The sequence below is a fragment of the Monodon monoceros genome, unplaced genomic scaffold, assembly GCF_005190385.1.
Source record: "Monodon monoceros isolate NGI ecotype Baffin Bay Population unplaced genomic scaffold, NGI_Narwhal_1 Super_Scaffold_22, whole genome shotgun sequence".
Taxonomy (NCBI): Eukaryota; Metazoa; Chordata; class Mammalia; order Artiodactyla; family Monodontidae; genus Monodon; species Monodon monoceros.
This window is the reverse complement of record NW_021703779.1, coordinates 125,533,120-125,555,278: the sequence shown is the minus strand read 5'-3', so window position 1 is coordinate 125,555,278 and position 22,159 is coordinate 125,533,120. Positions and strand designations below refer to the sequence as shown.

The 22,159-nt window shown below is 51.3% G+C and overlaps 1 protein-coding gene across 1 annotated transcript; it reads right to left on the bottom strand.

Annotated features, from left to right (window-relative positions):
* Positions 1-3,662: 3,662 nt before the first annotated feature.
* FATE1 (fetal and adult testis expressed 1) lies at positions 3,663-11,269 on the bottom strand. Its single transcript, XM_029240251.1, has 6 exons — positions 11,200-11,269; positions 10,026-10,144; positions 6,171-6,340; positions 6,045-6,123; positions 5,144-5,271; positions 3,663-3,717 (listed from the first exon to the last, which is right to left on the bottom strand). The coding sequence occupies exons 1-6, from the start codon at positions 11,267-11,269 to the stop codon at positions 3,663-3,665; spliced, it is 621 nt and encodes a 206-aa protein (XP_029096084.1).
* Positions 11,270-22,159: the final 10,890 nt, after the last annotated feature.

Here is a 22,159-nt window from a genome sequence, read left to right as displayed (position 1 = left end):
CCAAGGTTGGGCTGCTTTTGCCACCAGAGGCTTTATTTGTTTACAGATAAAGATAGGACTGGGGCAGTGTATCTGACATCAGCCACAGTCAGCCCACACCCCAGGGGAGGCTCCTCCTAGGACAGACGACACCCTAGAGACAGCAGCCCATCCCCCCAGCCCCTGCTGTCCTTACTGAGAAGCCACTCCTGGACTCAACATGTCCCAAACTGACATGACCCTCTGACCCCAGCCCCAGCTCCTATCTCCCCAGTGCCTTATCTTGAGAAAGGCACATCTCTCCCCACCTGCGCTCAATCCAGAAACCTAGGTAGGAGTAATCCTTGACACCCCCTCCCCATTCTCAAATCCTGTTGGTTGTACTGCTGAAATCTCTCTCCGGTACTTTCTTCTCTGTGTGTGCTGACTGCTGCTGCCCTAGGCCTGGCCCCAGCCCGTCCTCTCCTCTACCTTCCGCACCACCAGGGTGAGTTCAGTCAGTCCACACCTGGATCTATCTGTCACTCCTGCTTCTAAAACCTGTGGACAGATGCCCTCACCCTAGAAATAAACTTCATCACGACAGGGACTTGTATGTTTCGTTTTCTCATTAATCCCCAGAGCCTAGCCCCACGGCAAGCACATACATATTTTAGATGTGTGAATGAATGAATGAATTCCCTAAACTTGCTCTGCACATTCCAAAATCCACACCTTGTTTCATGTTCACTTTTTCATTCTTCATTTGTATCGTAGACTTATCGTGTCTTCACAATGATTTATTTGCTTATTTTCTGTCCCCCACAAGTTGATTACATCTATGTGAGCAGGGACCAGGAGCGCCTAGTTCCCTGCTGCGTCCCAGGACTAAAGACAGTGTCAGGTACTCGTTGAATGGATTGAAAGTTCATCTATATAATAAATTTCAAACCCTGTATTTGGGCATTCAAACCCCTTCCGGATCTGAGCAGACCTATACTTTCAGCTTCATCTCCAGTGAGAGCACCTCATGTTGGAGCCTGGTGGGGGGTGGACAGGCCTAGTCCTGGCAGTTCTGAGGCCACCATGGCACCCAAGCGCCCACCAGGTACACACCTTGTCAGTCACAGTTGGGACTCAACTCCAAGCACACGTGCCCAGCCCAAGCACCCAGTGACCCTCCCTCTGGAGAAGGCAGCCCGCACCCTGGAAGCCTCCCTTTGACACGTGGTACTGAGGGCTCTGCCCATATGCTCTGCCAACAGCAGGGCCCAGACCCTGGCAGGAGATATACAGAGTTGGCTGCCCCAACACTAGCTGTCTCCTCTTGGCCACAGTCTGACATGGATGGAGCTGCTACTTGCTGGTCTGGGCTCAAGCTGAGATGCGTGGCAAGCTCAGCTGGACAGCCAAAATAGGAAGCCTATCCCTGCCCCAGGCCTGCTGGCTGGCTCCGGAATCTTCCCTCAGCCAGAAGCTCTAATGGCTTCGCTGCAGATGCATTTGTCAAAATGGCAAAAAGTAAATAAAATAAAATTCAAAAAATAAAAAAATAAAATATGGCAAAGGTGCTGGCCCCCAAAGCCTGAGAGGCGTGCAACAGGCGCTCTCCTTTGAGGCTGTCCTGAGGAGGCCAGGCTGCAGCTCGAAGGGCTGAAAGCAGAGGCTACAATCCCAGCAGGGTTTATGGCAGAAGCACCATATATAACCCCACTCCTACAACCGTTACTCCTCATATGCAGGGATCCAAGGAGCTCCAAGTGGCACGGTCCTCGTGCTCTGAGGCTCGGATGCCCAGAAATGTCCTGGACCAGGCAGGCAGTGGAGGCGGATGCAGGTGGTGAGGCCCACAGACTCCTCCCTCTCTCCCACCCACCCCTCCTGGCCAGGCAGGCTCTTGGCCCCTCCGTTGTCCCCTAGGAGGGTGGCAGGGAGGGTGGCTGGAAAAAGGCTTGGAGCAAAGGCTCAGCTGCCTTGAGGCAAGCCTAACATCACACTCAGTGCCTCCGTGCTCCTAAAGTCCCCAAGATTGCACTCGTGTACTTTGACAAGGGACAAAGTCTCCCCACACAGCCACTTTCGCTCAGCTCCCTGGCAAACCAGGCACACGAAGGCCCATGTCAAGCCCAGCTCTAGGACCTACACACGTTCACGGGCTCTAACCCTGACCCTGTGGAGGCCACCGGCCCTTCCTCACCAGTCAGATGGCTTCAGAGGCAAGGTGTCTTGGCCACAGTCAGCATCTGTTGGTCCGTCCGAGAAGCTTCCAATCAGAGACGAGCCAGTGGGGTCCCCGAACCCCCAAGCAGCTCACAGCCTCTCAGCTCTCAGTCAAAGACCTGCCCACCCTGCCCGAGGCCAGCAGTGGCCCAGAGGAGGTCATGCCCACAGCTGAGGCAGAGTGGAGAGGCAAGTCCCAGAGCGGCACTTGCCCACTGGAGAAGTTGTACTGCCCGCTGGCTGGACGCCTGACCTTCTCACTGTGGGTTCTGCACAGCCCAGGCTGCCAGCAGGTGAGGGTTGGATGCCAGGCTGCCTGGTGTGGAAGCTGCTTGTCTGCCCAGACCCAAGAGCCAGCCCCTCCCAAGCTCCCCGAGGAGGCCTCCCTTACACAGAGCACATATTGCTCAGGGCTTTGGGTCTGGGGACCCAGAGTCACCTGCTCACCGCCCCCATTCACCTGCCTCCGGCCTCGTTCACAGTCCCAGCCTACCTCCCTGGCCAGAGGGCAAACTACGGGGGAAACCTGGGAGAGACAAGAGGTACCTGAGGTGGGGCAGGGTTGGGGGGAATCCATTGCTTCCCCTCCAGGGTTCCCTGGACTTGGCCTCCAAGAGGGGCCAGGGTTGGGGAAGGGAAAGGGGGCAAGACCCAGCCCTCCCTTCAGGAGGCAATTAGGCCAGAATTGCTCGCTGGGGACCCTGGGCAGAGGTCATCCCGCCAGCCTTGGAGCCCTGCGGAGGGGCCAGCAAGGAGCAGCTCGGGCTCCGCCCTCTGGAGGCGTCTGGGGATGGAGCGGGCAGGCAGGGCTAGGAGCAGCGAGCAGTCACAGCACAGGGGTGGAGGGGCAGCCAGGGCCCAGGCCACGGCTCCACCTTTGCTCACAGCCCGGGAGGGGTTTCTCCAGGGGCCTCCACACTGTTTGTCTGCACCTCAGCTAAAGTGCTCCCAAGGGTGAACCTTTGTTTCACAACATATTTTCAAGCAGATTTTTCTGCACACATGTCTGTGCTCGCTCACACACACGCACTCCCACGTCCCAGAGGGTAGACCTTGCCCAGCCCCGCAGAAGCCTTCCCTTCCTCTGAGCACCCCTGCATGGCCGGGTTGGAGCAGAAGAAAGGAGCAGCTTCAGGAGAGGCACCTGAGGGCGGGGGGCTGGACGGGTGGCCTGCAAAGAGGCAGCCCGGCCTTTCTCCAGGTCCTCAGGGGATTCCTGGGGCTCCAGGGCCCATTTGGCGGGGTCCTCCCTGGGCCTCTTGGCTCTCCTGACTAGAAGCGCTTGTGTCCGGGCACTGCCTTCTCCCCACTCTGCAGGGGTCTTCCTCTGGCACCCCAGTACCCTCTCTTCTCTGGGACCAGAGAGGGAATCTTCCAACTGTTTCTTCACCAAATGTTCTTGCTTCTGCTCTCAGCAGAGCCCGAGCTCCAGCAGCCATGTGCACTGGACGGCACAGGGCTGACAGGAGACCCACACCCTGCTCTCAGAAGTACCACAGGCCCCGGAGGCTCAGGAACTCCCTCACTGTGTGGAGCCCACTGAGGGCCAGAGAGGGGCGGGGCAGGGGCAGAGTAGGCTCAAGGACTCAAGTCTCTCTCCCTCTCACCATCCCTCCTCACTTGTGCTCTCGCTCTCTCTCTCTCTCTCTCTCTCTCTCTCTCACACACACACACACACACACACACACACACACACACACAGGGTCATGTTTATTTTATATCTAGTAACCAACACTCTCTCTCACCTTTATAGATGGAGAAGCCTTGACAGACACTTGGGGCCTTGGATAAGGTCCGTTTAGCCGCTAAAGCCAATGACAATGTAATGATCTAGGTCCTTGTCCCTGAGAAATGTGTGTTTATCCTTTGGTCCCAGGGAAAGAGAAGCAGCTCTTCCGAAGGCCTCCTGCAGCCCAGTACATTCGCCCTGAGGCCAGGCCCCAAGCAGTGACACTCCTGCCCTCTTAGGTCAAGTCCCACTGCCCTACCCAGCAATCTGTCCTATATGAGGTGAATGTTAAAGGGCTGTGGACACAGGGGAGAAGGATTCAAAGGCCCTCTGTGTGGCCTCCCATCCAACCTCCAGAGCTGAGTCGGGGCTGGTCCCCGACCAGTCTGTAGGAGGCAGGCTGAGCCCTAGACCCTAGATGGGTTCAGGAGACCCCATCCTAGACCCAACCCTGTCTCAGTCTTGCTAGATGACCCCGGGGCCATGTTTCCCCTCTCTGGGACTCAATTTCCTCCCGAACAAATGGAAAAGTTTCTGTTCCTGTTCAGGAGGTTCCTCTGATTGAGTTCCTGTAACACCCGACCAGGACAAGCTACTGTTGCAGAACCGCTTCCCCATAAGCTGTCGCTGGTGGGAGCCACACAGGAAGGACCTTGCCAAACCCTGCCCATAAGGAGGCCCCCGACTGGTCTGGCGACGGGGAGGGAGGAAGGGGCTGGGAAGAGGGAACCAAGGTCATTGTCTAGAGGGGCTGTCCCCACATGAGTCCCGGATGCAAGAAGCTCAGCCACCAGTGTTTGCTGCTATCACTGAACTTTTATTGAGAACATTCTCTGCGCAGAGTCCTGCGCACAACATTGAAGAAAACGGAGAAGACACAGCCAAGCCCCTGCCGAGGATGGAACAGAAGGGACACTGAGGGCCCGGAGGCAAGGTCTAGCTCTAAGATGGTCACCATGGAGCCCTGACAGGCAAGCAGGAATTACCTACCACTGGTGTTACTGTGGGGACAGGAAGCCACCCTCCTCGCCCTCCAAAGGGGCTGCATGTCAGCCCATTCAGACCTTTGGAATTCCACACTTCCTCCACCTTCCAGCAGCTAGGGCTTCTCTCAGGCAGAGTTGGGAAATGGCTGCTGGGAGTTGGAAGGACGATGGGCAGGGGTGGCCGAGGGAGAGAAGAGAAGAAGGGGAGGAGGGAAGGGCTCCAGTTGCACGGCGGGTCGGCATGAAGCACCACTGGTGCATCCACAGCCAGAGGTTGGCGATGCAGGTAGACAACAGCATGGCGAAGAACACGGCTTCCCTGTGGCGCCAGGTGGCACCCTGGTCCTCCACGGCGCGCAGACCGGTGATCACGTGCAGCTGCAGAGAGACCGGAGCCAGCTGGTGAGCAAGTCTCTTCTGGGGAGGCCCACAGCACACCAGTGGGGGGAAAAGTAGGACGTTAGCACAGGGAGGGCCTCTGCTGCCCTTTGGGAGGCCAAAGTGTCTCTGGGCAAGAAGAAAGCAGAGCATCTGAGACCAGGGGCTTGGGGTGGGCCCAGAGGGACCCGGGGGCAGGGCTGCCTGTGCTTTCAGGCCCGGCCGCCTCGCCCCGACCTTGGTGTCCTTCCCGTTGTCCGGAAGAAGCCAGCCTGTCCCAGCTGTGCCGGGTGGAGCCGGGAGAGGTGTGGGGAGAGCAGCCCCAGAGGGAGGGCCCCAGGATGGGGTGACACGCAGGGGCCAGAGAGGGCCACCAGGGAAGATGCCCCTCCATGCCCACAGCCATGCCTGCTGGGGTCTCTTCCTGAGGAGACCTGGACTTGGCGTGAATGCAGGCGACCCCTCGCTCACACCTCTTGGCCTGCTCTCTCTGTATAGACTTCTCCTATCCTCTGACGCCCCCTCTACCTCCTCCTTTTCTCCTCCCCTTCTCCCTTCCCGCATCTCAGGGAGAGAGACAGGGTTGAGGCCGGGCGTCAAAATCGGACACGAGCCAAGACGGCTGCGAGGAAGGGGAGGCGAGCCTGACTTCACCTCCAGTGCTAGACGGTAAGATGATTGGAGAGGTTGCGCATCCTCCAGGTGGGTGGCCCCAGCCACCCCAAGACACCATGATTCTGCCTCCACCCTCCAAGTGGGTCCTGGACACTCGCCTGTCTTCTCATGACCTCCATCTCCAGTCCATTTAGTTCTTCCAGGCCAATCTCAGCGACCATATCTGCCTCCGGGTTGCTGGGAAGGAAGAAAAGACAGAGACTCAGAGCTTCTGGTGGTCCCACGCCGGGCCCGCCAGGATGCACAGGAGGGCCATGAAGGCAGGCGGGTAAGGTGGGGACAGTGTCCAGCTTCTCTGGACAGTTAGTCTGTCGGCCTGCAGTCCTTCCTTTCCCGGGTAGCTGTCCTCTGCCTGCACTGTGACATGCAGACATCGGCTGAGTCTGAGCAAGCACTGAAGGGGAGAGGAAAACCTCACTTTCAGAGCCAAGGGAATTGAGGCCTAGCGAGGTGACCACACTTCCCAGGGGCACACAGGAAGCGCCGGAGCTCAGGAGAGAACCCTGGCTACTGGGAAACCAGGGTGAGCCCAGTCATCCCCTCAGCCTTCGTTTTGATCCATCTGCTAATGACTCCTGGGACTGGGGTGGGGGGTCTCTGGCCCAGAGCTCTGGGGTCAGAGGGGTCTCATGCCTTGAAGAGCCAGTGTGGGCCAGAGGAGCAGAATATGCCAGACCTGCCTGGGTTCAAATCTCAGCTCTAGGATTCCAGTGCAGTAGGAACTATTTCACCAGCTGCTTGTTTAACACACACTTACCACATGCCAGGGACCATCCTCTAAGCACTTGCCAATACCAAGTCATTAAATCGTCATCAGGAGCCTTTGAAAGGGGTATCACTATCACTTCATTTTGAAAGAGGAAAACTGAGACGCAGAGGGCAAATAACTTGCCCAAGTCACACAGCTGGTAAGTAGCAGAGCAGTCATTGAACCCAGGACGTTTCACTCCGGAGGTTGTGCTCTCAACCATGACACTATCATGCCTCTCCTTTTTGACACTGCTTCCACCTAAGACTCCATTAAAGTGACAGCAAAGACAGGAAAATGGTATAAACCCGTAAGAAACAAGATAACGGGAGAGGCAATGAAGAATGAAAGCGCTCAACAAGATTGTGGAATTCAGAAAGTGCCGATAAAGAAACCCAGCAAAGCAGGCCTCTGCTTGGCTCGTGGCTCTTGGAAGCAAATGGGGAGCAGCTGAGCAGGGAGCCCCCTTCCCGGCAGCCCTCCGAGAGGACCCAGACCTGGAGTCTGCAGGACCACTAGGGTGGAGGAGGACTGAGGTGGAAAACAGGGGCACTAACTGAAGGTCTGGACATGGAACAGTCACCCACTGCTCTCATCCCATCTGGTAGGCAGCCGGGCACTTACCCTCAAGCCCAAACCTGAACTAAATGAGTGGGAAAGCGGAGGTGATGGTGCCTCAAAGTAGGACCCTCTGAATCGCAGTGCTTAAGGATACCGGGCAGGACAGCCAAAGCAGAACCTGCCATCTGACAGGCCTCACCCAGACTCAGCGTTCTGGGCTGCCTCTTCTATTTACCTCATTCTTAGAAGGAAATAGACAACTAAGGCTTACCTGTCACCTGAGAAAGATCTGCAGCCCTCCTCTGTTCCTTAGAAAATGTTAAAGTGCAAGGTGGAACATCTTCTGTCTAAAGGATTCCAAAGGATTTTCATAAGAACTTTGCCACCATGCTCCATTTGTTGTGATAGGACAACATCTCTTTTTCTCAAAAGTGCACACAAATTTTTTTTGTGTGTGATTTTTTTTGTGTGTGTGAACAGTAGTACTTCAAAGCCATAGTATTTTATTTTCTTCTTCCCCCTCCTCTTCTCCTCCTTCTTCTTCTCCTTCTTCTTCTTCTTCTTCTTCTTCTTCTCCTTCTCCTTCTCCTTCTCCTTCTCCTTCTCCTTCTTCTTCTTCCTAAGATACCTCAAAAATAGCATTAAAAGGACAATGTATGTTAACAAGACTCCAAGACTATAATGGGGAATTAGATGGAGAGTTTTCTCCTAGAACAATTTCCACACTATCCCCTTGATTTTCCTATATCTTGGGATCAGAAGGAGAAAAAGCTTTTTGAGAGAGTTGAAGGCAAAATAAGGATCAGTGACTGGGGTGTGCTTGTTCGTTTGTTTGAGATAACATATTTTAACACATCAATATCATAAGAATTAATTTAACAACATCTGTAAGCTCAATGGTAACTTATGATCACCCATCAGATGACAGGTCTAAATGTCCAAAAAGGGTTGCCTTTTTACTCTTTTGCTTTTAATGTTAGAAACCCTCTATTTAGAATTATATACACTGTAAAACATCGGATTTTTATTTACATTTGATGGAGATTAGGAAAATCTATGAACTGCAGCAGGTCCCACCTTCCCTCTGTTAATTATTTCCAAAACTGTTATTTTTATCTTCATGCACTTTTTAAGGCACATTACATTTTTTCCCCCAATGAACAGAACAGTATTATGAATTTTTTGTTCTTTCAGGTTGTGGTTCTCTCAGAGGCAGTAAGAGTTCCATTAACTTTTTTACTCAAAAATAAATAATGAGTAAATAAGTAGAATTGAGAAATTTAACTCTAAATGTCTAAATTTAATTTCCAAATTCAATATAAGGACTCTAGTTTTTAAAGGTGTACTCCCCTGGTCCTAAGAGGTAACGTTAATTAATCCAGAAGTTAATTAAATCCCCCTATAGCACCTCCGCCTCCCATGTCAGTGTCAGGGCATGAACCTGACCTGCTGGAGCATCTTGATTTGAGTTCAGCCTTAGGACACATGAATCCAGTTCAATAGTTCTGGCTTATTTTCATTCCCAGGAGGTCTGTGACCTGGGAGCTCTCTTTCTCTTTATTCATTGGGGGTGGAATAATATCAGCATTTATTGTAACATTCCCTAGAACAATCAGGTCTCCCTCCTCTCAGGTGGGGTTGCCTTTCCCCAGTAACCTTTGCAACAGTATAACAACCATGTTTCTGCAACTTGCCCTCATCCAAGGTGAATGTAGTTAACAGAATCAGCCACAGAACTACCAGACTCAAGTAGTTTCCTAGAACAGTCAGGTCTCCCTCCTCCCCAAGATGGCTGCCTTTCCACAGTATTTTATGCAACAACGTGGCCACCATTTTCTCTAGAACATTCCTTCAGATGGTGAGTGTAGCTTAAAAGATTCATTACAGAACAATGGAAGTCAGGTGATTTTCTAGAACATCAGTTCTCCCTCCTTTCCAACCCGGTTGCCTTTCCCCGGTAACCTTTCCAACAGTATAGCCACCATGTTTCTACAACTTTCCCTCACCCAAATCAAACGTAGCTGAAAGGATTGGCTACAGAAGGACGGAACTCAGGGACTCATGTGATTCTCTAGAACAACCAGGTCTTCCTCTTCTCCAAAATGGCTGCCTTTTCCCAGTATCCTTTGCAACAGTATAGCCACCATTTTTTCTAGAACATTCCCTCACTCAAATTGAATGTAGCTTAAAGGATTGGCCACAATATACTCAGATTCAATTGACTGGATTTCCTAATAACCAGGGAGCATATGAATTTCACTTGCCTTACCCTTGTCCCAGCCCTAAGATATAAATATAGATATATTTATATGTATATCTATATTTACATATTTATATATAGTTTTATTTTTATATTTTATGTAGAAATACATAATTATATATAGAAATAGATAGATATAAAATATAGATATAGAGAGAAAATATACATATATAGATGTACATATATAAACATAAATATATTTATTCATTTATTAATAAAAGAAAGTGTCATTTCACACACCCTGGACTTTTGTACAGTAAAGTATATATGTACTCCCGAAGCAATGTGTGCTTCAGGCATTCTGGGCTCTAGGTTGAACTGCCAGCCAAATAAATAATGGCCCTGACCTCTTGCTGGACCTTGCTGTCCTCGTTTGCCTGCCTAGTACACAGGAGCTTCGTCCTTCCCCCAAAGTCAACATCTGGCCCTGCTCGACCTACTCTCTTCAGACCAGAGCTGGTACTCCCAAACCCAACCCAGCCACCAAGTTTCAAGGGCCCCATACAGTACCACTTTCTTGGACCAGGTTGCAGGCATATTCCAAACCACAGCAGAGCCAGCAGCCTTTAGATCCAATTTCTGTTGCTTCTGAGAAACACCCAGGGGCTGGGAACCCTGCTCCTTCATTTCTAGGGTGAAGAACAGAGGACCCAGGAACAACCATAGAGGCTATACCAAGGCTTCATGGGCACAGAACACACCAGAAAAAGGATAGGATCTCCCAACTTCTTAGGAATCACTCAACACCCATTCACTGATGTCTACCAGCTAATCCCAGGTCTCAGTTTCTTCGTCTATTCAAAATGTAGCAAGTATTTACTGAGTGTCAATATCTGGGCTAGGTTATTAAAAAGCCAGCAATGGCCGAGAGACAAGATGGCAGCAATCAAGAAACTGACCATCTGTGTGTGTAGAGAGAATGGGGGAGGGGCAGAAAATAGTCCACCAGTGTAGATTCAGATCAAGACGTACATACTCCCAAAATGATAAAAACAGGATAACAAGACAGAAGGAAGGGATTACTTCTAGAAAAGTCAGAAACAATATTGAGGCAGAGACCTGAAAAAGAGTCCAGCCATGGAAAATCTGGGGAAAGAGCATTCCAGGCAGAGGGAACACATTGCACAAAGGCTGTGAAGAAGAAACACTCTTGGGGTGTTATAAGGACAGGCATAAAGGCACAGTGGAGTGGGTCAGCAGGAAGTATATTGAGGAGATGACCTTGTTTGGATCTTGTAGATCATTGCAAGGAGTTTGGATTTTACTCTAAAGGGCAGAAGAAGGCTTTGGAGGGTTAGGAGAGAGAGTTGAGTTGATTGATCTTATAAATTGAGCTTTCTGAATGTTTTGCAATAGACACACTGGTGGCTTGGATGCGGTGGCGGGGGGGGATGTTGGTCACAACCTCCTCCCTCACAGGTTACAAAATGCTCACATCATCAATCCCTTTCCCCCCAACTCGCCTGTCACTCAAACCACAAATATATGTGTAGGCACACCAAGGCACAGACACACACATGTATCACACATACATGCAAACACACATGCATGCATACGTGAGTGTCTACCTAGCCACACCCACACGTTTTCCAACACACATGCACAGGTGCAGACACCCAAGGAAAGGGACATTACAGGGGATCCTCACCTGCTGGGATCACGTGCTTTTAGCTATGCCCTTGGCTTCCAGGAACCAGCTCTTCAGCCATGGACATTTCTATGTCTTCTTTGATGTTAGGGGGTCCTCCTGCCATCATAACCAGTTGTTCACTTGTAAGCTGTGGCCAAGAATGCACAGGGAGCAGGGCACAGAGGAGACACTTGGCAAATCAGCTCTTTGAAGGGTAGGCGCTCAAGGAAGATACACCTGGACATGGGGGTGGAGCCAGACTCCCTCTCTGGGCTTAAGCCTTGGACCCAGCACCTTCTGTTCCTGCTGTATCTTGCTGGCTGGGTCTGAGGCCTTCTCCCCTGCTACTCTGTAAGCAACTTAGGAGAAGTGACAAGGCTCGGAACCTTTGCCTGTGAGAACTGCCCTGGCTCTCGGGTCATCTGATTTGACCCCACTGGGGGACAAGTAGGCTCCACCCGGCATCATTTCTAGATAGAGGCAGACTAGCACAGGACTCCAGAGTCAGTCAGTGGCCAAAGCAGGGTTAGATCCCATCATGGCTTCTGCAAGGTCAGCTCTGGCTAATAATCCAGGCCACAGCACCCTTAAGAAAGCTCCTTCTGCAAAGCATCCCCCACCTTCCCCAATCCAGAGTTCCCAGACAGGCGACATGGCTTTTTGATGCCCTGGGTCAGCTTGGACAAGAGCCATGAGAACCGAAGGAGGGACGGGCAGGAGAAGAAGGACCTGCCTACGGCCACCGAAGCCCCAAGTGTCCCCAGCCCTGCCCCCCCTGGTCTAAGTTCAAATTCTCCCTCAGCTTCCCTACTGATTAAACCTCTGTGAGGGTCAGGCTTATGTGTCCACTTGGCTAGCCTAAGGCCCCCAGTTATTCCATCGAGCACTAGTCTACGTGTTGTTATCAAGGCATTTTGTAGCTGTTGTTAATATCTACAATTGGTGGACTTTAAGTAAAGGACATTATGAATCCTTGATAATGTGGGTGGGCCTCTTCCAATCAGTTGAAGGCATTAAGAGCAAAGACTGAGGTTTCCCAGAGAAGAAATTCTGCTCAAGACTGCAGCATCAACCCCTCCCCAAGATTCCAACCTGCTGAACTGCCCTGCAAATTTTGGCCTTGCTAGCCCCACAGTGGCATGAGCCAATTTCTTAAAATAAAATTTTCTATACATACACACATATATATGCACATTTATATACATACACATACATCCTATTGGTTCCATTTCTCTGGAGAACCCCGACTCATACAAGCACCAAAGGTGAACCCTCAGCTCTTGGGAACAGCCCCAGAGCCCCTGGGGAAGAGGAGGTTATTTGCAAAAGAAAGCAAGCACAGCTGGGACCAGGTGGGAGGGAGAGGAGGAAAGGGGGGGGAAGAGGAAGGAAGGAAGGAAAGGGGCAAAGGAGAGGAAGGGGAGGGGCCGGGCTCGCTTAGAGAGGGTGGCAAGATGTGGGCTGCCCGACCCCCTCCCTGGCCCCACCTGTCCAGCTCTGGGAACAAGCTGTCCGGAGCAGAGCTGACAAAGGCCCTGCCTGCATTCCTGAGGACCCTGGGAGAAGCCCTCTCCAGCTCCAGGAGAGCAGCTGCAATGAAATCCGAGCTTTCTGGAGGGCCACCTCAGGAGCCGAGAAGTGTGGTCTGTGGGACTCGGGAGCCTGGGAAGCAGGAGCCGTGCGTCTCTGGCAGGCCAGGGTGGCCAGACTGAACAGATAAAAATATAGGATGCCAACTGAATTTCAATTTCAAATAAACAACAAATAATTTTTTAGTGTAAGTATGCAGTATTTGGGACTTACATACACTAAAAATTTATCCATGGTTTATCCGACATTCACATTTAACTGGGTACCCTGTATTTTAGCTGGCAACCCTATGCCCTGCCCATCCTCCACAAGAGTTCAAGATTTGACCTTGGGCAAGTCTTTGGACCTCAGTGTCCCCATTGGACGATGGGTGGAACTTACAGTCCCTTCCCTACAGGGTGGCTGATTGATTGTGAGAGCAGTCAAGTCAGCTGGATAGGTATGGGCATGACCTTGCACTATTGACCTCAGACCAGATTCCCCTCTGACTACCAACTGGCCTTGACCAGTTTGGGGCTTCCTGGGCCCTGGGTCACCGGGTCCAGGTGTATGCAGAAGAACTGACCCCTGGTGGCAAAGGACCCCACCACCTAAAGCCAAGCAGAGAGGGTGGGGAGACTTCCTTCCCAATCCCTAGGGCCCCCAATGCCACCCAGAAACCCTGGTATTTCACCACCTTAGCCTGTCTGCCTCTCTTGAATTGGGCACCAAGGATGGCTGGGCTGTGGGAGACTAAATTTGCTGTGTGACTTTGAACATGCCCCTTACCATGTCTCTCTAGCATGCTGAACTTTTCTCTCCAACAGCATAATTTCCTTCTGAAATTGCCCCAAACCCTTACTCCAAACACTCCCAAAACCCCCCACTGTCTGGTGTGACAACCTCAGGGGCCCAAAGGGCTAGAGAACCGTGGGTACAGAGTGATCTGGCAAGTCTTGCGGGGGCCAGGAGGAGGGTCCATGGCCAAGTGTGAGTGGGGGGCTGAACAGACCTAAACCCCAGTGGAGGGATCCCAGAGAAGAGAGCCAGGGAGCCCGAGGGTCTTCCCCACATGGAGGTTAGACAGATGACTCTGGGAGTGGGGAGGAGTGGTGCAGAGAGCATCTGGCTTAGATGTGTGTGTGTATATGTTTGCAGTGTTTTACATAAATGAGATCATACATCTGAGGTACGTGCTGTTCTGAAACTTACTTTTTGAAGTGAACAATGTGCCTTGGGGATCTCCCTTGTCAGAACAAATCTACCTCACATCATTTGAACACAGTACGGTATTTTGCTGCACGGCCGCACCCCTGTTTATTCACATGCTCGTGGACATCTGGGGTGTCTAGAGCCTTTTGCTTTTATAAACAATGTAGTGGGGAACATTCCTGGACATGCCTCTTTGCACATGTGTCTACATGTTTTTGTGGAGCTGGTGCCTAGAGGTGGAATTGTGGGGTTCTAGAGCACGTGTGCTGACAATTTTGACCAATATTGACAATGTCCCCTCTGAAGAGGCTGCACCAAGGGGGACCTCACCAAGGGGAAGAAAGTGCTGGTTTCTTCACAGACTTGTCAATAGAAGATATTATGAAACTTTCTAAAAGGCATCATTGTCATGGGTGAAAAATTATCTCTATCTCATTGTTGTTTTAATTCATATTGCTTTAATTATGAATAAACCTGAGCATTTTTTCATATGTTTATTGATCTTCTGTATTTCTTTCCTCTGAACTGTCTGCTGGAGGGCTTCAATCTTTATTAAAATAGGAGCTGTTTTATTAACAGAAAGGGATGGGGGCGAAAGCTCTCCCTCCCTTCAAGCTAAGCGTCTCCAAAGAAAGCATATCATCTTTTTTTCCCTAAAGGTGATGGTGAGCTTAGAGCCTTCACTGGGGACCAAACAAACCCAGTTAATTGCATGCAAGTTTGTGTTGAAATCTAGAGGGCATCCAGCCCCCTCCTCCCCACAGAGCAAGTGTTCACCTCGGGCTGTTGCCTGCCTGTCTGCCTGTCTGCCCTCGTCTGTCTTGTGTCTGTCTGTCTGTCTGCCTGCCTGACCACTTGCCTCCACCAATACCTTCCAACCACTGGCCTCTCCCAGCTGTTCAGATAGCCACGCACTCCTCAGACTCCTGACCGGCTTGAGGTCTCATAGCCATGTCTGCTACCTGCTCCCACTTCCCTTGCAAGCAGAAGAGGGAGGTAGAGGGAACCCAGGCCCGGGGTCAGTACACCTGGGAGTGTCTCCTACCTCTGACACTGGGGCATCTTAGGCAAATTGCTTCCTCTGCTCTGAGGCTGTTTCCCATCTCACATGGAAGTTTGGGCTAAAATCTTGTTTCCAATTGTTTCATGGTTTCAGGGAAGTGTGTTAGGGCTATTCCAGCCTCTCTTCACCCAGTGCAGCGCTGTTTTTTATCACTTGCTTATGTTGGGGTTCTATGGGAGAGGCCTTTCAAAGCCAGTGGGTGCGATGGTCTGCTGCCCCCCAGCTCTGTTCACAGCACAGTCTCAGGCAGCTAGTCTCAAGCCCCAGTAAGTGAGCCTGATTTTGGCTGCAAACCCAGATCTTCCAAGCATCTGGGAGCTTCCTCTCTACTTGCTAACGAAACTTAGGAACCTGTAAACAATTCTGCTTCCTGCTTCTGGAAGCAGCTGGTACTGAGGTCATCCCTGGAGCCCCAGGGCCCTCCCCAAGACAGAGGGGAAAGGGAAGGGGGACTCACAGAGCCTGGCAGCTGTCCTTCCATTCCTTAAAAAGACAGGAAGGACAGAAAGCAAACGTCAGGGACTATAGCTGGCCCAGGGAAAGAGGGCCACCTCATGAGCAGAGAGAGGGAAATAAGTGGCAGGGCCACCTGGGGAGCCCTTAGAACCCACCCCTCCTGGGGACAGGGCCATCAGCAGGAGGCTACAGGAAGCTCCTCGCTTTCCACATGTGGGCTTCTCTCATCCAGAGTGACCACCTTGAGTCAAGGCTGCTGGGTGCCAGGCACTGGGGCTAGGGACGAGGTCCCCTTCCTCGCGGAGCTCCTGCTCTCGAGGGCACATAGAAACAGATGGGCCAGAAGTCCATGCGTCTGTGGCGACAGTAGCAGGGGATTGTTTTGTGGCGGTCCTGCCCTTAATCCTGCCACCTTCTGCTTCCCTGGGAGTGCGGTGGGTGCTCCCTAGAACTTTGCCTTCCCAGGGTACTCAGGTTGATAGAAAAGTCTTCTGTGCTTTGAGTGGAAATGCTGGTCACGCCTCCTGAACTCTGGTCCAGTCTGGGAGGGAGCAGCTCCAGCAAAAGTGAGTTAAAGACATTGACACAGCTCCAGATCTGGCTGACAAGCCTACCGGCAGAACCGTGCTGCTGAGATGCTCTGGGTCGCTTCAGATCAGCTACTAAAGTTTCCCCCTGTGAAGAGCAGCTGCCCGGACAAGGCAGGGGGAGCTGCAACCACCTAGTTTAGGGTGATTGTTGCTGGCTGATGGCCTGAGGGATAACCTTGGACTGCCCCACAGGTGGGGCAAGAGCAGGACCAAGAGCGAAGCATGATGACAGGAAACCTGCCCTCTGTCCCCAGACCCCACCCCACCTCGGTGTAGCAGCTGCCCCCACTGTTCCTTCTTCCTTCCTGTGTCTCCGTTGGCCCACGAATCCCTTCCACACAAAGCTGGCGGTAGATTCTGAAACCCGGAGGGCATAGGCACTTGCCTATCGGTCAGTTGTGCCTCTGGTGCAGGGAACCCTTGTCGTGGGTGGGGAAGGACCTCTCTCCTGATTCCCCAGGGATGGGATTGGATAAGTTGACCTTGCAGAGTCCTCGGCTTTGCCTGCCAGGTGATTCCTCATAGGGCACTGCGTCTGCTTTCAATTGTCTCCATAACCAATGACTGAAATGTGACGTGTATGTAAAATTCAAGAGAGTCGGGGGCCAAAGGAAAATGTCCAACGCAGCCGCAGCCCCTCTGATCTGGAGGAAGACACAGAGAGGAGAGTCCTGCGTGAGTGAGAAACAGTCCCGGTAAACTAACGACAAGCTCTCCCATCCACGAAGCCGATCCTCTTCCCAGTATCCCCCATTGTACAGATCGACAATTTGGAGCCCATGGAGGGCCGGGATGTGAGCCAGTTCACTTAGCCAGTTCAGTGGCGGGGGCTTAGATGCAAACCCATGTCTTCAGACTGGCCACCCAGGGTCTTTGTGGGAACAGGAGGAGGTCTGAGGGAGGAAATGGCTCAAGAGAGTTCCAGCAAACATCCTCTAGCCCCTGACCCACTCTGCCCTGCCCTTCACTCTTGGAAGATGGGGCCAGCAGTCTGGCTGCTCTCGGGCACCCCTCCCGCCATGGCTCCTCATTTACTGGCTGTGTGGCCCTAGGCAATGTGGCTTGCTGATCCCACCTGAAAACAATGGGGAAGGGGCCATGGAATGTGAGGCACTCAGCTCCTAGCAGAGTTCGAGCTTGAAGCTGGAGCTGTGGGATTTGCACACCGTCCTCAAGACCATCCTGCTTGTTCACTGCTGGCAGAGCTGGTGGCCCTCGAGCTTGGGCCCCGGCTTCGGTTCTATCAGTGACCTATCTCTGCATCCTCCTGGGCCTTTGGCTACTCCCCTCATGAGGGTGACTCCCTTCAGCCCAGAAACATTGCCGCATCTTTCTCAGCTCTAGGATAGCAGTTCCATGAGGGCAGAGACCTTGTGGGCTTTGCTCACCTCTCTCTGTCACCCCTGCACTTAGTGCACTGCCTGACTCGTGGTAGGAACTCATCAACTGTTGAACAAAAATGACCTGAATGGTAAACTAACAAACAAACATAAAAAATCCCAACTGTCCTCCCATGGTGTTTGGTCTCCCTCATGCCACCGTCCTCCCATGGGGTTTGGTCTCACTCATGCTAATGTCCTTTCTCAACTCCTGGAAAGTGTTGCCCCCACCACAGACTCTGTCTCCACTCTCTTACCTCCCAGATATTCCTCTCCTCATTCGAGTCTGGCTTACTACTCAACTGAAAGTGCCCCAGGCCAAGGTCACCAATGACCTCCTAGCATCTCGATCCAATGGACCCACCTCACTCATCTTACTTGATTTCCTGGATGCATTTCATATCATTGTCTCGTCTCTTCTGCTAGAAACCCTCTCCTCCCCCACTTTCCAGGACTCTATACTCCAGTGGGTTCCCCCTGCCTGTCTGTCATCTCTCGTGGCCCATTGGGCCCATACCCAGACTTCATTTAGCATCTTTGTGGTAACACAAATGACTCTGCTATCTGCTGCTTCACCCTAGTCCTCCCTCTTTAGTCCCCCTCAGACACACTCCACACCACATGCTCAACATCCTCCCCGCAGCCTACTCTTCCTCCAGGGGAAGTGAACCTATTCTACCTTCGTGGAAAATGGTCCCACCAGCTAACGCACTGTCTGAGCCCCCAAAGCTGAGAGTCATGTGGGACTCCTCCCAACCCCCTCCCAACCCAGTCAGTGACTATGCATGGTTCTGTTCCTTCTGTGATGGTTAATCTTTTGTGTCAACTTGACTGGACTACAGGGTGCCCCGATATTTAGCTAAACATGATTTCTGGATGTGTCTGTGATGGTGCTCTGGGTGATATCAACATCTGAATTGGTGAACTGAGTAATGCACATGGCCTTCCCCAATGTAAGTGGGCATCATACAATCCATTAAGGACTATGAATAGAACCAAAAGGCAGAAGAAGGGGAAATTTGCTTCCTCTGCCCCTCTCTCTGACTACTTCAGCTGGTACATTGATCTTCCCCTGCCTTTGAACTGGAACTCACACCACTGGCTTTCCTGGGACTCCAGCTAGCAGAGGGCATATTGTGGGACTTCCCAGGCTCCATAATTGCAATTGCCTGAGGTGATTCCTTATAATACATCAATCTCTTTCTATATCTATCTCTATATCTATATAGAGATAGATATCTATAGAGATGTATATTTATATCTCTATATCTATCAATATATCTCATATGGGTTCTGTGTCTGGAGAACCCTCAAACAACCTCCTAAACATGTAATTCAGTGTTTGAAGAAACATCTTCTCCGTGGTTTACTTCTGTCCGTCTCCTCTCTCAATCCCATCACCATCTCTTGCCTGGATGGCTGCCATAGCCTCCTACCTTATCTCTTGGATCGTGTTGAGCCCGTTCTCCATACAGCAGGCAGAGAGATTGTTGCCAATATAATAGGCGTGGTCATGGCCTCTTGCTCCCACTATCCTTAAAGACTACAATACTGAGTGTGGCTTGGGGAGCCCTACATGGACTGACTTCCCTCTACCTTTTGCAGTCTCATCTGGCACAAGTCTTTCCCCTTCTGCTACCCTGGCTTCTCCTGTTGCCTTAAAAACATGATGGCCTTGCTGGCCTCCAGGTCTCTTCACGTGTTCTCCCTCTGCCTGGTTTAATCGTCTTCTGTTCTTTTTGCCTGACTGATTCCTACTCATCCTTCAAGCTTTAGATTGGATATGGCTTCTTCAGGAAGGCTTTCTCTGGCAGCCCCCGGCTCCAACCTAGCAGAAAGTTCCACATGCTCTGTGGCTATGGCTTGCCTCATGCCTCCCCGACCAAGCTAGGCCCAGAGCTCCAAACAGGTAGGGCCCTTCCGGAGCCCCATGGCATGGGTGGAAGCAGGGACACCCCCAGGTTGGGGGACACAGTGCTCTGCCAGCACCCCTCCCTCCATGCCCGGTCAGCCCCAGGACTCTGGGATGCTGGCATCAACCAGCCCACCCACTGTGCTTCTGTGATTAAGTGTAACCAGCCTGATATGAACGTTACCCAGCCTCTATAGCCTCTATTTTTATAGCACATAAAGCCCGGTGAAACTGAATCCATCACACAGTTTGAGCTCTTCAGAGAAATTGTTGAAAGCCACTGTTACTGGAGCTGCTAGGCTTGTGATTCATGAAAACAACATGTTTTGTCTATTAAAAAAATTTGAGAGGGCACAAATATTTTGTCTATGCTTCAGGCTTTGGGTTCTCCCATCACTCTCCACAGAGAGACCCTGGGAAAACCATTCTGAAGCCCACTTCGCCTCTCCCAACCCCACCTGCCCTGTGGGGGCCTTCGGCAGCTGTCCCAGGCCCATCCATCTGTGGCAAGTAAGAATCTGCTCTGGGGCACGGTTTGAGAATGGCAAGGTGCCCCTGTCTTTGTCGGCATCTCAGAGAAGTCATGATGTCCACGCCCAAGCTTTTCCAGAGTGTGTATGATGTGCTCAGGGTTGGGAGAAGGGGCAACAAAGACTCCCCCTGCCATGAATAGAGTGGTATGGGCTGAACTGTGTCCCCCCTCCACAAGTTCATATGTTGAAATACTGACCTCCAGTACCTCAGAATGCGATTATATTGAGAGGTAGGGTCTTTAAAGAGGTAATTAAGGTTAATGAGGTCAATAGGGTGGTCCCTGATCCAATATGACTGGTATCCTTATAAGAAGAGGAGATTAAGATACAGACATGTACACAGGGAAGACCACATGAAAACACAGGGAGAAGACGGCCATCTACAAGCCAAGGAGAGAGGCCTCAGGAGAAACCAACCCTGCCGACACCTTGATCTCAGACTTCCAGCCTCTAGAAATGGGAAACAATACACTTCTGTCATTTAAGCCATCCAGTCTGCAAACTAACACAAGGAGCTTGGGTTATGACTGGAGAATAAAATCAGTCAACACATTTTATTTAATTTAACACTGACTGTGAGGCAGGCACTGTGCTGAGTTCTGGGGAAGAAGTGGTGAGAAAAAAAAAGTTATACATGGCCTCTGCCCTTGTGGAATTAACAGTTGGGCAGGAAGCGGCGGGGGGTGTGCTGGGAGGATGAACAGTCAACAAGAAAACAAAAGCAAAGTGATCTCCAAAGGAGACCAGCCATGCCATATGAGTGGCCTGCGCTGGGACAATCTGGACAGACTGGGGTTCACACGATGAGGCCGGCAATTCTTCCCTGGGAGGCCTTGGTCGAATGGCATGCCTTTCGGGCCTTGCTTCCCTCAGATGTCACGGGTTTATTGGGAGGATCATCTCAGTTAATGCATCTACAGGGCCTGGCGTACACTAAGTGCTCAATAAATTCTGGCTTTGATCATTTCCAAGCACAGCTCGTGGCTCCTCTCCACTGCCCTTCAGTCCCTTCATTCTGTGAGATCTCAAGCCAGCTGCTGTAAGGGTGTGGCCATGGTACAGGATGGGGTCTGGGGGAAGGGTGAAAAGAGGGGTCCCCCCTTCCCAAGACCTCATGTATTAGCTTCCTTGCATGGACTAGGCTGGGACCCGAGGTGGCTGCCTAGAGTGCTAGTTTCTAACAAAAAGAGCCTAAAGTTCAAAACCTATGTTCATAACATGATCCCATCTGTGTGCTGGAGTCTGCCTGAAGAGTCTTCATTTGACTTTCCAGCATCTCCAGAAGCTTGGCATCACTCAATAAGCCAGCTCGGGATAAGAATAGAACCTAAGGCCTCTGGCTGTCGTTCTTGGCATTGAGCCTCCACGTTCAATCCTTGAAAGAGGCCCTGAATTTCACTGCCATTGTCTCATCACTGCCATGACTTTTCCTATTAAAGGGTGGATTACTTTCATTACTGGGGATGGGCACAACTTTCACCAACAACTTCCCATGGCCATACCTCACTCCACACCAACAGCTGGGAGTGCTCGGGGCTAAGACCACACTTCCTCCAAGGGGAGGCTAAGGTATCATTGCCCTCTGGACAGTCTTGTACTCCTGCCATCCTCAGAATTCAGGAAGCTGAGCCAGGGCAAAACCTGAGTATTATGTCCCCCCTATGTAGGGCACAGAGAAATTTCTCCTTTCCACCCCTCCCCCCAGCGCTGAAACCAAGCAGGACATCTTTTCTAGTAAAGGACACCTCTATTAGTAACCAGGGATCAGGTGACAGGGAACTTGTTAACATGATTTGTGACAGACCTTACTAACCTCATCCCAGTGGGATGGGTCAGCAGATCATCTTACACGTATGGGTCAAACTTTAGGAACCAGGACTTCTCTGCTTCCTGCTTCTAAACTGGTTTGGGCTGTTTCCTTATCTACAGCCTGACTTTTGGAAAAACAAGTTTGGCCCACAACCATCCATGCCCCATGGAAGTTTGAGAGTCAGCAGGGATCCAAGATGGGTGAGGACAGAACACAAATGAATACCATTTGCTCTTTATTATTATTCATTATCTTCTGGTACAGAAAGAGACAAACTTAACAGCTAAACCCAACAATTACAAAAAGAGAGAGAGAGAAAGAAATCAGAAGTACGTTTGTTTGTTGCCCCCAGGCTCCAGTGAAATCCTGACATATTACTGAATGTACAGATTTCCCAGCTGACATGGGTCAACACATGAATTACGAGCACAGTTTAAAGTGGTACCAAAATTAATCCATTTCACAGTAATCTTGTCTATAAGCTCAGTTG

Bases quoted from the DNA above. Each gene is read 5' to 3' on its own strand.
- FATE1 (XM_029240251.1), bottom strand. From the start codon at position 11,269: ATGGCAGGAGGACCCCCTAACATCAAAGAAGACATAGAAATGTCCATG. The intron at 6,341-10,025 runs GTACTGTATGGG...TCTCCCCTTCAG, and splicing joins CAACCTGGTCCAAGAAAGTG to TGCTTGCTCAGACTCAGCCG. The intron at 3,718-5,143 runs GTGCTTCATGCC...TCTGGCCCTCAG, and splicing joins TGGCTGTGGATGCACCAGTG to TGGGCTCCACACAGTGAGGG.